The sequence below is a fragment of the Balaenoptera physalus genome (assembly GCF_965194825.1).
Source record: "Balaenoptera physalus genome assembly, chromosome: 7".
NCBI lineage: Eukaryota > Metazoa > Chordata > Mammalia > Artiodactyla > Balaenopteridae > Balaenoptera > Balaenoptera physalus.
The window spans coordinates 37,237,570-37,254,731 of record NC_138886.1 but is presented as its reverse complement, the minus strand read 5'-3'; the positions used below and the strand labels follow the sequence as shown (position 1 = coordinate 37,254,731).

Genomic DNA, 17,162 nt, shown 5'->3' with positions numbered 1-17,162 from the left:
TTCTGTCATTGGGTGGAGAATTAGAATATAGGGGTTCCAAGGATCTTGTGTCTGAGCAGAGAGGTCATCTCTGTTTGTGATTGGTGTGGGTGAGCTGGCAGCCTAGGGCTCCAATGCCAACACCAACAACAGGCTTTCCCTTGGCATTCCTTGCTTTCAGGCTGAATCTAGCTCTTTCTCTCTCCTGACTTACCTAGTTGAGTACTTCCCTTTCTCCCCTATGCTTCCCTGTTAATCTGTCAGAGATCCCCAACTAAGATTAGGTCTCCCTTAAGTTTTCTCTTCCCCCTTTGCACATTAACTAGTTTCCTATAACTCAGTGCCTCATGCCAGATATTTCTGAATATATGGAGAATCCTACAGGGAAAAGCCCTCCTCTTTGGGGTCCCTTCATTGAGTCCCAAGACACTTGAGATTTGTATGTTGGCTAGGGACATTTTTTTTTTTAAGATTTATTTATTTAATTTATTTTTGACTGTGTCGGGTCTTTCATTGCATGTCCTGCGGCATGCAGGATCTTTCATTGCAGCACATGTGCTCTTCGTTGTGGTGCGCGGGCTTCTCTCTAGTTGTGGCGTGCGGGTTTTCTCTCTCTAGTTGTGGCGCGCAGGCTCCAGGGCGTGTGGGCTCTGTAGTTTGTGGCATGTGGGCTATAGTTGAGGCATGCGAGCTCAGTAGTTGTGGCACGCGGGCTGAGTTGCCCCACGGCATGTGGGATCTTAGTTCCCTGACCAGGGATCGAGCCCACGTCCCCTGTGTTGTAAGGCGGATTCTTTATCACTGGACTACCGGGGAAGTGGCTAGGGACATATTTTGAAAAGCTTATAGAAATAGGGGCCTACAGCAAGAGAATTTTCCAGAACTGGGTTCACTCTAAGGTATATCTCAGAACAAGCCACAAAGAGCTGACGGGGATATCTGATCAATATTAAGCCAGTTAGAACATAGTCTCTTTTTAGTACAAGAGGTTCACTTCCCCATGAAAAGTCAAATTTTGGGTTCCTGTTAGAGAATCCTCAGCCTATGGTCCCTTGGCTTCCTTGGGGTATAGAGATCGAGGCAGGCTCAGTGCACTTTGTGGATTGCACTGGGACATATAGAAGCAGATACTAGTTCAGCACCAGTCTTAGTCCTAAATCTGGGAGCTATGACTTTGACTAGGTTTATGTAAGAGGACAGTGGACATGTAAACTGCTTGGCTTATATGAGTTTTTGATCATTTGCTCCTCGAATGGAAATGGGGCCACAAGCTTTGGCGGTATAGGCTGGAAACCTAACTGTTCAGCTGGGCAGTCCTGAAGAGTTTATCAGCTCTTTAGGTTCACGATTTTGCTATCAGGGATGGTGCTTGACCTGATTATAGAGCTGAAGTTTGTCAGCAGTTTGTGACTTCTTAGGCCTGCCTTGCAGCTTGTCAAGTCTGATTTAGGCTGTGTAGCAGCTACGTCTTAGCACATCAGTAAAGTGAGCCCATCTCTGCCAGGTTCCTCACTCCCCTGGGGGGGCATGTTTCTGAAGGAAGAAGGAAAACCACCTCCCGTTGCCCATCATTCTCTGCTGCATGTAATTTCTGAGTAGTTTATAGAGGACATAATTCTACAGGAGGGAAAAAAGACTTTCCTTTGCCACCAGAACAAACTGTTTTCCTCATGAAACAGATCCCAGCTGTGTGACCATATACCGGCCCGTTCGTGTGCTTCTGGCTTTACTTAGTGGTAGAGAAGGAAGCATCACAAGCTTACTCCTGCATAAGTCAGACTTGGGTTCCACCTATCCTTTGCACCCTGCATATGTGATTGTTAACACTGGAAGAAAAGGTAGGCACCTGCTGGTTCTGACCCAGCCACTCTCTGGCAGTGACACCTGAAAGGCAGGCCAGGTTTGGAGCAGGCACATTCTTTGCTTCAGAACCAGTTGTATCTGGGCCCAGCAAGACCTAGATTGGTTTGTATAAGAGGAGAGAATTGTGATTGGTGAGCCCCTCCTCTAGTATCCTTGTGACACCACTCAGATGCTTTAGCTGAAGATGAATTTTGTGCACCAGGTGGTCTTCCGACTAACCCACCCATTTGGTTCCCCTTTAGAGCTCCTGCAGCTCTGAACCTTCCCACAACTCTGCGTGAGTGTCAGTATCTCATGTTGAATTTCCATCTTGACTCATCTGTCTCTAGGCGAAGATCCCTGCAAAGATTTAAATTGGGAACCAGACCTTGAGAATGTCTGTTCAGAGCATTTCACAGCTTCTGGATAAGTGCCTTTTCCTTCTTAACCCAATCTGTTTTTCTAATTCTGCCCAGCCAGCTCTTGAACAGCCCTGCTTTGAGGAAGCTTCCCAGCTAATGTGGGTGCTTGTGCTAATTCTTACCTCTATAATGCACCCCCATCCTTTTGGCCTGCCCAGGATTCCCAAGAGACAGATCCACTGTGACAAGGGAGCTGCAGTTTGTTCACATGGCTCAGGAAACAGAAATTGCGTCTATCCCAAAAGACTAGTCCACTAAGGAGGTCTGATTGTCCTTTGGTCATATGATGTCTGGCACTCTCTGTGCTCTGTTGAACAGTGACAGAAGGAGCCCTGCTTTTTTACTGAGTTCACAGTGACTGCTATTTACCACTTTCCCACTTATGCCCCTTTTTTCTTTTGCTGAAACATGGGAAGGTGGAAAGATACAAAGGTAATTTATGGTCAGAGCCATATGAGGGCTCTTGTGAAGTTTGAAGACTGGAACTAGAGATAGCTGATTTGTGCCTCGTGTCCTAAACACGTTTTCTCTGTCTGAGCCTTTGATTTTCTGGAAAACCCAAACTGCTTAGAAGATGAACTGAATGTGTTTGAGTAAGCAGATGGACAAGACAGTCACATTAGCCTCAGTTATAGCCTCTGGAGGTCCTAGCCAGGTCCTGGAGCCACTGGTGGATGAGGCAGGAAGAAGTAGGTTCTTTGGGCAATGTCCTACCTCTGAGGATCTTTCCCAGTCTTGAGAATTTGATCTTCTCTTGAGTCTAGGAAGCTCAGACCCAAACCTGGTCATGACAGCCACTGCTCTGAGCTCTTTCTGAGTGGCTGCAGAGTTGGGGGAGGGAATTCTGATTTAATCAGTCTTCCCTGTATTTCTTGTTTTAAACCCTTTACCTCTTTCTCCTGGCTGAAATATGTGAGGAGCTTCACAGTAAATTTGCAGTGACTTCCACTGAAATTTGACAGTTTTCAGGGGGTTTTTTTCTTTCTGTATTTAGATGTGGTTATGGTTGCACTGTCAGCCCTTATCTCTTCTGTCATCCAGCCAGCTCCCGACTGGGTTAGGAGGTATTTGCTTTGCTGTCAGTGTTGGCTGCATAATGAGGTGGATGGTTAAGAAATGGGTTGTGTAGTGTCTCTTGGAATCTAAATTTTTTTCCTTGGTTGAGGGGGAAGCAATGTTATTGGAAGAAGGCAGTAGGGAGGCAAATGTTGGCTCTGGATTCAACGCTTTCTCCTCAGGATCTTGGATAAGCCAAGGAAATCATTCTTAATTTAAAAGCTTGTTTTATCTACCATATAGGGCTGCCTGTTCTGTAATGACAGATTCCAGGGTGGCCCCCATAGACCACTTGATTCCTGGCTAACAGGGTCTTGTTCTATTGTGCATTGTCATGAGGAATGTTGCAGGGCAGCAGAAGTAGCGAGAGCCTGGTTTGGGCCTGATGGGTGAATCAAACTTGCCCACGTGATGTTAGCCTGAGGAAGAGGAGGGGGGCTTATCTTATTAGATCAGGCTCAGAGGAGGTAGAATAGGAATGGCTTCACTGGATTGTTGCTGGCTGATTGAAGCCCTATATTGAGAAGAATTCTGAGGTTCTCTGGGCTCAAACAGTGTTTTTCCTGTCCAGTGGTTGCAGAGTAGAAAGAGGTATCATATATTTCATGTTTTTGTCAATGCTCCAGGGCTTCAAGGGTCCCTGGCTTATGTTTGGCATTATGTTGCAATGAACAACTTGAGTGCTCTTTGAAGATAAGGATATTCAATTTCCTGATGAAATTCAACTAGAATTTCCTGATAATTCAACTAGAATTGTTGAGTTATTAGGAATTAGGGCCACATGAGAACCGCCTGACCAACCAGTCTCCAGGGAGGTGGGGCTGCAACTGGCAAAGGACTGGGAAATTTGGGACTATGAAACCAGGGTCTTGAACTGTACGTAGCTTTAGCTCAATATGATATTACTTTAGGTTACTTAGTTCCTAATTCTGTATTCCAAAACATTCTGTGGTCCTGACTTCTGAGTAGAGGGTCTTCCTCAGCCCACCCAGCTTCCTCTACTTCTGTCTAATCATTGCCTTGGCATAGCCTAAGGGAGGTCTCGTTTTCTAGTTGGTTCTCTTGCTGTGGCTGTTCAGGAGGAACTGGACTAGGTACCTACTTTGAGAACCTGGTGTTGTTTGATGTTAACTGCCCTTGGTACTTTACCTGTTCTCCAGCTTTGCCAAATGCGGACAGTACATTATATATATACAAAAACAAAACGGAAAACCAAAAGTCAACCAAACCAAAAAACCTAGAGCTTGTCTCAGTAGAAGGGACGACTCCCTTTGCATTATGCTCTGGCTGTTTCTTGCTGTGTTCTGTCTTGCCTCTGAGATTGGGAGCTCCTCAGAGTGTAGGGCTCTGTGTTATGTCTCTTTATATCCTATAGCCCAGACATGAGAGAGGTGGATAGGCAGAGGAAAAGAAAGGAGGGGGGAGAAGAACGAGAGGAAGAAATAGGGGAGGGGAAAGAGGAAGATCTATATTTAGGGAGAGGGAGAGACACTCACCAAGGGTGTGTGAGTGAGCTTGCTGGCGAGGCTTCTGTGTGCGTGAGTGTGCTGGGAAGGGGGGTGTGCGCGCCAGGGACGTGTGAGGAGGGCTGGTGCCCTATGGGAGGTTGCAGGCAGGAAGCAGCTGGAGAGGAGGAGGAGCAGCAGCAGGAGCAGTAGCTGCCCTGCTTTTTGTCTCCGTCTGAAAACCCGGAATCGACTGAGTTAGAATTCCACGTCCAGTTGAAGTTTGGCTGCTGTTACCTTCAGCAGGCTGGTCATCAGAATCCCCCTCAGCAGAGAAGTGTGGACCAGATTGGATTCCTAGATTTGCAGCCAGCAAGACTCCTGCCCAGCCCTGGGGGAATTTCTCTACCAGGCATTTTTCCTATCATCAACTTTGCACCGGGGAGCCAGCCAGCTGGGTGCAGCTGAGAATAATAGCTCCTTGGCTCTGTATGTTGGTTGGGCAAGCAGCTGTGCTGTGGCTTAGGAAGTTTATCCTGTGGCTTCTCTCTCAAACCAAGGAGTGCTTCTGAATGGATTTCCTTTTAAAGACAGCACTTGCATTCTAAAACTTGAGGATTTGTGGTTTTAATGTGTTTTTTTTCTTTTCATTTCCTTAACTCTTATTTTGATTGCAGCAGCAAGGTAAGTGGTATTGAGTGTATGACTGACTCTGAATGAGAAGCAGGGACAAAAGCAAAGCATTTGTGGGTGGAATATGGAGCAGCTACATTAATTACATAACTGCTTGAGCCAACTTGCTGGTGGGGGGTCATTATAATGAGTGAAAAACAGCATACTCAGCACTAAGGGTAGAATCTTCACGTGCACGTGTTTATATGCTGATAATCTGACCATCCATTCCTCCTTGGTACTCTCCTGTATGTATATAAATAACCCATCCAGCCCTTTGGATATGTGCATACCTGTATATGAAGAATCTGTTTCTCCCTCTTGATATGTCCATATGTTTATAAATAACCTGTCCATTCCTCTCCTGTGTGTTACATATACATAGACAACTCATTCATTCATCTTATATAAAATACACAAGCCATCTTTCCTTCCATGTGCATACGTATATACGTCTCTTTATCTCATACACGTATGCATATACCCAGGTAACGTTCCTATTCTTGTATAGGCCGGTGTATATTCAGAAACCTTTCCATTTTTCCAATGTGTGAGAGTGTGTTTATGTGTGTATATTGTCCTTCTGTCTAATGTGAGTATTAATTCATCCTTCTCGTGTGCATATTCCATATAAACAGAAAAGTCATCTTGAGTTTTCTCAGTGTTAAATGTGTGCACACATGGATAACAGATAATGTGTCCATTTGTGTCCTGCATGTATGGTGAAAAAAGCACTATCTTTGTAGATCGAAGACCCCCTTTTAAATCCTAGCTCTACTCAGTGACCTTGGCCAGGTCATTTAGCCTCTCGGAGCTTTATTTTTCTCATTTATGAAATCAGAATAGTAATCCTTCCCTCCTACCTCACAGGATTGTTGTGATGATAAAATAGGAACCTTGTAAACTGTAAAATTCTAAGCAAATGTAATTTTACTCTTGTAATGTGTCCCTCTAGTGTGAGTTGTCTAGGATTGCACACCTTTGACCCAGCTGCATTGAGATTATGCTCTTGTCTGTGAGAGGTCTCTAAGTCTTCCCTGTGAAGGTGTAGCTTCTGTTGAAGTAACTAGGTTTATCTTGTGGTTTTGCTCAGAGTACTGGACAGAAGCTACACAGAGCTACAGGGTATCTAGAAAGGGTCAGGCTGAGAGAGATAAGGTCTAATCCTCTGCAGGTTGGGGCCTTAGTAGTATGTTCTTTGCAGCCTTGAGGAGGAGTGAGCCTGTCACAAAATGGAAATATGGTGCTTCGAGCTAGGATCAAAGTGAGCAGGTTAAAGGAAGACTGAAAGAATAGAACATTCTACTGACCCTGAGATGGCAGTCTGCTCTTTGCATCCGCTGCCAGGTTTTGAAGGCTCTTCAGAGTGTCCCCCACCCTAACCTTTAAAAACTGTGCTGTTCAGTATAGTAGCCACCAGCCACATGTGGTTGTTGAGTACTTTAAGAGTGGCTAGTCTAAATTGAGATGTGCTGTAAATGTAAGATACATACCAGAGTCCAAGGATTCAGTATGAAAAATGGAATGCAAATATATGATAAATTTTTTTTATAAGTTTGTTTTTGTTTTTTTTTTAATTTTATTTATTTTTTGACTGCACTGGGTCTCCGTTGCAGTGCACGGGCTTCTCATTGTAGTGGCTTCTCTTGTTGCAGTGCACAGGCTTCAGTAGTTGTGGCACACAAGCTCAGTAGTTGTGGCTCGCAGGCTCAGTAGTTGTGGCCCATGGGCTTAGTTGCTCCACGGCATGTGGGATCTTCCCAGACCAGGGCTCGAACCCGTGTCCCCTGCATTGGCAGGCGGAGTCTTAACCACTGCGCCACCAGAGAAGCCCTGATAAAATTTTTATATTGATTACATGTTGAAAGAATAATATCTTAGATAATAGGTTAAATAAAATGTATTAAAATTAATTTCATCTGTTTCTTTTTACTTTTTATGTGGCTACTAGAAATTTTTAATTACATATGTGGCTCGCATTATATTTCTATTGAACAGTGCTGTTCTAGAGCCATGATCAGCACAAGGATCAGGGCTGCTCTTCCAGCTGGAGGGCAAGTGGAAGCCCCATGATGGCAACCCTGGGGATGACAGGCGCCACACAAGGTCTCTTTCTACCAGTCTCGTATGCTGGAAAGACACAAGCTAACTGGCAGTCTGGCAGAGGCTGGTGCTGCCACTACTCTGTTTATTTGCCCTGAGTGAGTCCCCTAAAATTGTGAGCAAGTATATTTGGGGAGAGGTTTCCAACTTAGTTTTGCAATGAAAGGGGATTGTAAGCCATCAGTCTAGAAGAAAACCTAGAACTTGAAGGCGGTATGTTGTTATGGGAGCAGAAGTGGACTAGAAAGCAGAAAACTTGGATTCTAAATCAGCTCTGCCATCACTCATTTATTCTTTCCATGGGACTGAGTTCTCACTGTGTGCCAGGCCATATGCTTGGCATAGTAATGCCCTGTGCTAGGCATTGGGAACTAAAAAACAAATAAGGCACAGTTTTCAATGTAATGGAGTTCATACCCACTGTGTGTCTTTAAGCAAGAACCTCCCATTTAGGTGTCTGCCAAAGTAAAACAGATTAACAACAAGAGTGTCATTCTAGGTCAGTTGTCATAAACTTGGGTAATAGGGCTTTGGGGAAGCCAGAATAGCTGCCCTGCCTAAAGATTTCCAAAATTAAAATTTAGAAAAACGTATGATATCCGAAAAAAACTACTCCATAGGCTAGATCACAATGCAGTATGAGATGCCAGGACTTGATATTCTCTAAAGAACTCTTCCAACTCTAGCATTTTCTGATCTTGTGTCCCGGATCCTTTTATTCATGGCAAGATTTATTTTGTTTTAGTTTGAGCACCGTATATGCCAGGCACTGTACTAGGTGCTAGGGATACAGCAATGAACAAAACAGAGTCCCTGCTCACATTCTAGGATAGAGGTTGAGGAGAGAGACAGATAATAAACTAACAAATATATGATCTATCAGGTGGTAGTAAGTTCTATGAAGAAACTATAGCAGAGTAAGGGGATAAAGAATATGGAGGTTTGGGGGGATGGATAGGAGAGTGTTCAGGGGCTAGATTCCTGCTCACATGCCTTTTTCAGTCTACTCACAAGAGTCATAGGTAGTAAGGAAAAAAGAGCATGATGAGTGCTTAAGAAAAAAATTGTTCTGATACTTGTTAGAAATGGTAAGGCAGACTTTATTCAGGGGGGCTATTATATTGGGGTATTATAATAGAGGAGAGAAACTGAGCCCAACTCTGAATACAAGCATAAGTGGGAATTTATAGCCAAGGAACACAGGGTGAGGGTCACTGGATGGAAAATTAAGAGGAAACATCCGGGGAAGGGAGGCATCTGGCTAAACTGACTTGACAGGATTTTTTCTGGAATCAGCCCAGGGTGAGGGATAAGGAATTTGGTCAGATATCAAAGGTGGGGAATTTTCACTAAACTGACCCAGCAAGATTCTTGCTGAAACTGGACTAAACAGAGCCCAAGGACAGGAGCCTGGTCAGAAAGAGGACTCAGAGGAGCCTGACTGAAGTTTAGTCAAAGAGAGTCTTTGTCGTGAGCATCAGATTCTAGGTGCATATGTATTTGTTTTACGGTTTGTTATACTCTTGGTATAATAAACCCTGGTACTGCTGAAAGGGAGCCCTGGGAAGGGCGGACAGTACCCAGCTCTGCTGACTGACATTCAGTTTTCATTCTGAGTTCTTGATATACCAGCCCTCTGAAGGCTACATCCTCTTTCATGCTACTGTACATTCCCTGAGGTTCTATCTCCCCTCTTGGGTACAATGCATGAAGTTTTCTTTCCTTTACCATGTCCAGCTTCTGGCCTATAAGTGGGGTTCCTCCTAATGCAGGTGAGGAGGGATGGCAAGTCCTAGGAACTACAGGACAGGGACCTTGCTATGCATTTAATTTGGGCACTCTTTATTCCCTTTGGCTAATCTCACTCTTTATACCTTGTGACCCTGATCATTTTCTCTGACAAGATTCTCTGTAAGCATTGATTCTTTCCCAAAGATTAATATCCTAAGAGTACCCCTACCTGCTGTGGCCCTAGAAATTCATTTCCTACCATATTAGCTGTACAAAATAATTGGTGAATGGCCCAGGAGTGATCTGACCGCTGTGGGTGATGTGTGGGGTAGGAGGCTCAGAGCTCTTGGCTTTTTGCCTTCTGGGCTTGCTTCATACAAAATGAGAGGCTGCTTGATATATGTACACAGAGCCCTGGCCTATTCCCAGAGGTCTCCCAGTTGTTTCCTCCAAGCCAAGATTTGGGTCAGAGGCAATTTTACGAGGAGTACCCACATTCCTAATAACATTTAACTGATAAGTCAGAGAGAGATGAAAGAATCAGCCATTTCAGAAAGCTGAGGGATTTTTTTCCTCTTGACTTTTTTTTGGTAGGCTGGTGCTGATTCGGTGTGATTTAAGGGGTCTACTCCCTGACATAGTTCTCAGTTTTCCATCACTAAAGCTTTATTCCTTTTGATTAATTCATTTTGTTTTGGTATGTTCCCTTTTCAAAAGCAGATATCCCTTGAAAGGGCTGCCTTATTTTTCCCAGCCTTAGGCATTCCTTAGGAAAAGATTGCAGAAAGGTATGGTCATTTTCGAGCATGTACATATGAAGTTTGGAGAGTTGACTTGAGTGGATAGGCCAACAGGATAGAGCAGAGTGACAGCACTGGGTACCTTGAAGGAAACTAGAGGGCTAGGTTTGAGCTGGTTGGGCCCCGAGGCCTCCTTATGCCATCTCAGCTCAAATATTACTTCTTCTCCGTGGCCTTTCCTGTTGTGGTTTTTCTGGGCTTCTCATCACCTTCACATTCCCCACCCCTGGAATTAAATGCTTGCTTTCTATTACAAGTTCTATTATAACATGTATCACTTTGTTTTGTGATTGTTTATATGCCTAACTCTGTTTCCAAGCTTTAATATATTAGAGAGCAGGAACTGTGCCTTATATCCCTGGCACATAGCTTAGTGCCTGGCACATCGATTGAATTGATTTAGAGATCAAACTGTTTTTCTCACACTTTGGTCCCTGTTGTTTCATTCTTGTGGACATTAGCAGCAAAGAGAGGCTGAAGAAGGGGGTGGCCTTGAATTGGACCTCCTGGCTCTGCAGGTTGCCCTTTCAGCCCATTCTGGCTTCTGGTATCCTATTGGGTTCTGAGCAAAGTGACTGGTTGATTCTCTGGGCATCACAGTGAGCTCTGTCCCCTGTTTCAAAACCTAAATATGTGGATGACTGAGTGGGTTTGGTGCCTTTAGGGAACCCATATCCCTCGGAGGTGATTCTTAAGTTTAGAGTTCATCTGCGGGCTGTAGCTACCAATTCAGAAGAAGGTTTAGAGGGTTTTGTTTGTTTGTTTAATATGAAAGCAAACATCTTTGTTTGAGGCTGGGAGGAGTCGCTATGGCAGCTCTAGCTGGAAATTTCCTATTTGTCACTAATATAGGAAACCAGGCAGCTCTGCCTTTAGTCCTTCAGGATCCTCTGAACACAGTGGCTGAGCCATCTGCCCTCTGTGTGGCTGGCCAGCCAGTGTTGTAGGCACTGCACTTTTGGAGGGGAACCTGGCGAGACTCCAACCCTATCTGGAATATTAATCTGAGGGGCAGAAGCAGGTAGGCCCAAAGTTAACCTGGCCTGCGCTGAAGCCATAGCAGGAGAGCCAGCTTCATTTTTGTTCCTGAAAACTGCCTCCTCTAGACCAAAGTGGGGCTGGCCGTGGAGGACCTGGCAATGAGTTCTGGGCCTCACTAGCATTAGAAAGGAAAAGTTTGCCTCCTGTAGCAGTTTTCTCCTTCCTCATGCTTTCAGGCTGCCTGAGGGCAAGCCTCCTGTCACCTGAATGAAATGTTGGGGAGTGACTATTTTGCTCCTCCCTTTTCTTACCTTAAAAAGAAAACTTTTAGAAGAAAGAAAGACTAACAAAGAGTGACACTGTAATGGTAGGGTTCCAGGCATTGCTGCAGACCATTAGAAGAGACTGGGAAAGGTAGGGGTCTGGGGCTGGGATAGAAGTCATGGTTCACTCAAGTCAAACCATTTAGGCAATTGCACACTTGGCTTAGATATTGGTTTTCCTGCTTCTTTGTCCCAGGGTCTTGCCATGTCAGTAATAATAACACTGCAGTGTTTTACAGTTTACTAATTACCAGTCTCTCATTTTAGCTTTACAACATTCCTGTGACTATCTCCCCCACTTTACAGATGAGGAAACTAAGGCACAGAGAGAAGTGTTTAATCCAAGGTCACTGGTGAAGCAAGACTCAAACTTATGTCTCTGGATTCTCAGTCTAGTAGCATTTGCTCATGGCTTCATGTGGTCATATGCAGAGCTTCCATCTTGGTTTAGTAAACGGTCTTTCTCTTTGAGAAAAACTTGAAAGGCTAATTGCCAACTCTAGTCCATCAGTCTAGGGACATTGCTCAAAGCTAATACCAGGTGCCAAGACCAAATCGGGGTACCCAGACCTTGCACCTTGGGGAGAAAAGAAATGGGTGGCTTTGGAAATGTAGATTTTGTACTTTTGGGAGGAGAGAGGGAAGAATTTGATGAGTCAGTCCTAGAATTGGGGACTTTGCTATCTAGGCAGCTGGGCACTAAGCCCGAGACCCAGGAGTTCTGACTGTGCACATAGAGCATTCTCTGTCTCTGTCTGTCTCTGTCTCTCTCTCTCTCTCACACACACACACACACACACACACACACACAGACTAGACTGAGTTGACCACATTAGGGGTATGGCTGATCCTGGCTCCTTAAAACATCAGAGTAAAGCAGTAATGCTTAAAAAGCAATAATTAGGCCTCTCCAATGCCTCACAGGATGGATAGAGTTCTTAGATGAAGAATTCCTAGATGAAATAGAGTTTTTACATGAGCTAGAGAGAAGAAGGGAAGGAATGAAAAGGGAATTAATCTAGTTTCTGTCTCTTGATTCTTGGCCTAGTTATTTCCAGTAAAAGGGGTCAGCTTCATCTTTATCTCAAGTCTTGTGACTTGTTCTTCTGGTTCTTCTTAGTCTGCAGAAGCACAGTGCTTTTTTTTTTTTTTTTTTGATAAACGTAACTCAAGAAGCACAGTGCTTTTAATTTTCAGACCCACAGACTATAGTTGGTGGCCTTTCCTGCAAATGAATTGCTATGGGAGCAGTCAGCTTATGTTCTTCACAGGCAATTTTTACTTTTTAGGGTTAACTTGAGTACTGGGAAAAGAAAAGGAGGCAGGGGTTTTAGAAGATTTAGAAATCTAGGTCAAATCTAGAAAATAGAGAAACCGTCTCCAGTTGAAGAACATGAAGGGTAGCATGTCTCCCACCAACTCATTTTACCTGTCCCGGGCTGACCCAGCAGAGCCAGAGAGTATTGGCAGTCCCATGCATTCCTGGGCTGTCTGCTTCATCCTTTATACTTTCCACTGTGCTCCTTCCCTACAGGCTGCATGTTCCCAGTAAAAGCGGAATGCATGCCCACCCCACATAAGGTAACAGTCATCTCTGCCCAAGCTACAGTCACTGGTAGCTCAGAGTTTAGGGGCAAGACTGGTGGCAGGTCTTTTTTCACCTTTTTGGAGAACAGTAGAGCGCCCTGGAGCTCTCTCTGATGTAATCAGCTCCCCGCCTGCCACATGCATTGTTCTCTCCAGGCCATTCAGTGGGCTAGAGCAACCCTCTGTTACTCCAGCAGTGGACAGTGCTAGAAAATCACTTTCTTGTCATGGTCCTTTCTCCAAGTGAAGGGTTGCTATCACTAAACAAAGGGAAAACACTTTGTGCTATAAGCAGGGGCAGGAGCAAACTTTTAAGTAGCTGAGCCTTCACCAGAACAACAAACTGGAGGGGGAAAAAAAAAGAAACATTCCACGTCTTGTCTTTTACTGTGTATGTGATTTGAGCTTTTGTTGTTAAACATCTATATGTTCATTTCTGAGCCTCATGTTGAATTTGTAAAGGTTCAGTCACTCGCTGACTTCACCCCACCTATTTCCCAGGAGTTTGTTTCGATCCTGTTGACTTTGGCTACTTGCTCAGAACACAAGGACTTGATCTGATTTTACATCAAAACTCTGATGGGAAGCCAAGGAGAGAGAACTGAATGCTTATAACCTTTAAGTCTAGCGTTGGGAGGCAGGTCACTGTTGACTCCTACAGTCTTAGAAAGTAATGTTCTTATTCCTGCTTGACAGCTTGATTCATATTATACTGCTGCCTTCTGATGCAAGTGCACTGTTTTCCTTTTGCACTAGCTGCAGGATTAGAGTCAAGCTAGGATCAAGGAACATGTGCCAGGTTTGAGACCACACATGGGACCATTGTAAGCATCACTGTGGGCCAAGCCCAAGGCATCAGCCAGCAATAATTGCTAAAAATAGACTGAAAAGAACAGGTCAGGGTATTGCCTTCTAACACAATCTCTGTTAACCATCCTGACCAGAAACTAGAGGAAGAAGCTGAGAATCCCTCAGACCCTGAGGGAGAAAATGAAGCGATTGTTGCAAGAGTCGGAGGAAGAAATCATGGTCACCTTGGGATCCTCCTCCAGGCTTTCCCCAGATAAAGCTAAGGCAGAGACTCTGTGTGGCTTCAAGAGCAAGTCCTCAGGCCCTGCTGGATCCTTACCGGAGGACCGCTTCCTGTCCCCTCACTGTGGGTCAGCAGCCTCAGCCATTGGTGGGGATAGAGATGGGGGCCTGGCCCAGCATTGCAGCTTTGGGCAGCAGGCCAGCAGCCAGCTTCCTCTGGGCTCCACTGCCTGTGTTTCAGGGTCTGGCTCTCAGGACCTCTCATCTGCCAGCATGACCACAAGCTGTCAAGAGCCCTCAGAGAGGGATCAAGCCAAGCCCCTTTTGTCTAGAGGCCCTGGCCAAGGCTGTAGCCGTGAACAGCAAGAACCCTTGGGGGATGTAGTGGACTATATCATCAGAGAGCTGCAAGGCATCAGCCGTCTCCAAAGTGAAATTGCTGAGTTGCGGCAGCACTTGAGCCAAGTCCGGGGCTCAGTGGAAGAAGTCTCTAGCTGTGTCGACTCAGTTCTGAGTGAAATAGAAGGCTTGCAAGTGGGCAGCAGCTCCCTGGCCAAGGTGTGTGTTGGGGGAAAGGCCCAGGAACCCCATGTGGACCGACCCAGTGAGGAAGCCATTCTGTATCTGTATGGACTTCCTGAGCAAGATGGGGAAAATACCATGGAGCTGGTGCATAGCTTCCTGGCCAAACACCTCTGTGTTAATGGCGTGCAGTGCAATAGGTACATTAAAGAGGCTTACAGAGCAGGCAAAGTGCCAGCCCCCAGGCCTATTGTTGTGAAGCTTGCCCATCTAGAGCATAGAGACCTTATATTGCAGAAATCCATCCTCTTGCAGAGTGTAGGGATCCGGATTGCCACCAGAGAAGAACCAAGCCGGCCACAGTGCTGTAAGAATCCCCCAAAGGAGTCTCTATCATTTTTGGAACAACAACTTCAGGATTGTAATTTGAATTCTTTAAACCTGGATGAACCAGTTTTTCAGGTGGAAACAGGGGACAGAGGACCAATAACAGGAGTATATCAAATGAGGGCTCAGAATCAACATAGAGAACTCCAGACTCCTGAACAGCAAGGCCTTTGCTTCCCACCCAAGAACGATTTAGCAAAGCCAAGTGATGAGTCTAAGCCGAGGGACGAAGTAAAAGGAACATCAGGAACACCCCAAATTATCAGTGGCACCTGTGGTGAACTGACAGGGAGAGAGGCTTCTCTGTCCACCCTTCATCAATTTGAGGAACCTTCCCTAGAGTTAATCTCAAAAGAGGAGGATTCTGGGAAACCCCAGGTTTTCAAACAGTGTAACCAAGGACTTGAAGCATATAAAGCAGCAAAAGTAGAAAACAACTGCAGTGATAAAAGTGAGGCCAGCAGCTGCCTATCATTGTCTGGGTTGCTGAAGACAGAGGACAAACTCCTGGCCTGTGAAGCTGGGCTTGATATTTTGAGCTCAAAGCAGCTAGAGGACCTTTTGACAGATAAGTCCAGAAGGTTTGCAACTCTGAGCTGTGACAACATGATGGAGAAAATCATCATAGGACCTGAGACTTTCAATGACATGGTTCATATTGACTTGAATGAAGAGGAGGAACGCACTGCACAGGTCCTTAAAGATGTCTTTGAAAAGTCCTCTTGTTTGGGTGGCTCGCAGGAGGATGAAGATGTAGAAATCAAGTTTTACACAAGTAAACTGGGCCGAGCAATTTACCACTTTCGTTCAGCTTTGCAGGGAGTATTTCAGAAGCTGGAGAACAGTGGGTCCATGACTCCTGAGGACCTGGAAAGCATTGAGAGTGGTTCCCAGTCAGAGAACAGTGATAGACTTCTTGGGACAGTGAGTTCAGGGGGTGCCCAGGATTTCTCAGTGGAGAGCCCTGGGAGTCAGGGGAGTGTGAGCTTGCTCAGTGTGGTGTCTGGTGGAGTGGGCATCTCTACACAGGGAGACCAAACCTCTCAGGATCCCAGCAACTTCTCTCTGGCTTCCAATAACTTGCCTCTTGCATATTCATCGCCAGGTTTTGCTCTGGCTCCGTGTCTGGGAAGTGAAACTTGTTCCAGGCCTGAATCTCCCAAACAGGGCAGACTAAGCCTAGAGCAAGTGTGTGCAGAGACCGTCTACCTCAACAAATGCATCAACAATTTAAAAGATGTTCTAAGAGAGAAAAGACTGAGGCAGAAAAAACTTTTGCACGAGCTAGTACAGAAGACAGACCATCTCTCGGTAGAAGACATGCACCCAGGTATTTCAAGTCTCTGTTTAATGGGTTTACAGCTGGCTGGGTAGGGCCTTCATCAGGCCAGCATGAGACCCAGCTTGGTGGTGAGTTTCACAAGGTGATGGGGGAGGTCCACAGCTTGAATCAGTCTCAGTTACTGGAATATCGATGTTAAGCGAATCCTGTGGGAATTGGGAGTGACAGAGTTGAAAAACAACAGGAAAGGAGTTCTTGTCTGTAGGGGGCTTCCAGTTTATTGGCAGGAGCTTTAGAAATACCTTTTCAAAAGAGGAAGGGGCATCTGGGCAAAAATAGTTTACAGCTGCAGGACTTTTCGGATATTCTGGTGTAAAGTAGGTGTGGGGTAGGAGGCAGGACTGGGGAAAAGAGGCATGTTTCTCACAGGAGCTAAGGGGACTGATGCAATCCTATGTTGCATTTTAGAATTATTCTCCATGGGCTTCTTGCTGAGATAAGATTACCATTTCTCCAGCAGCTCCACCTCATAGGCCACTGTGGCAATTTCCCTTATCCCGACCTGTCTTCTTCCTAGTACTGGAGTTGACAATACAGAACCTTATTTCTAACTTGGAGCTGTCCAGCCTGACTGTGCTCTCTACAGGTCATATTCCCTTTCTTCCATCCCCAGTTGAAGGGTGCTTACTTAAGAACTAGAGAATGGAATGGTTTTTGGCTACAAGAAATAAGAAAACTTTTTTCTAGGCAGCATGGAGATGATATGTAGCTTTAAAATTACTTCTCCCAATCAAAATTAAATTTATCCAAAGAGCATATGCTTTATTCATCTAATTTTAAATGTAAATGGGGTTGTCCTCTTATGCATATAACCTGATTAATCTTTCTAAGGCAAAATTAACATTATGAAACATATTGTGTTGGCAAAGGTGTGAGAGAACAGGCACTCATACATTGCCAGTGGGATGGGAGTGGAAATTGGTATAACCTCTAAGGAA

The 17,162-nt window shown here is 45.1% G+C and overlaps 1 protein-coding gene and 1 long non-coding RNA gene across 7 annotated transcripts in view; one reads left to right on the top strand and one right to left on the bottom strand.

Annotated features, from left to right (window-relative positions):
• UNC13B (unc-13 homolog B) overlaps nt 1–17,162 on the top strand; it is a 243,211-nt gene that overhangs the window by 167,748 nt on the left and 58,301 nt on the right. Inside the window, exon 1 of one of the 6 annotated variants that reach the window (XM_082468360.1) lies at nt 13,903–16,212. The exons of the other annotated variants lie outside the window; for them this stretch is intronic. Within the exon in view, the coding sequence (XP_082324486.1) occupies nt 13,932–16,212 (2,281 nt within the window). The 5' untranslated portion in view covers nt 13,903–13,931. Of the gene's footprint in view, nt 1–13,902; nt 16,213–17,162 lie in introns of those variants that run through there. 6 annotated transcript variants of the gene reach the window in all.
• Nucleotides 1–17,162, bottom strand: part of LOC309663862 — a 113,562-nt gene that overhangs the window by 76,809 nt on the left and 19,591 nt on the right. The window lies entirely within an intron of this gene.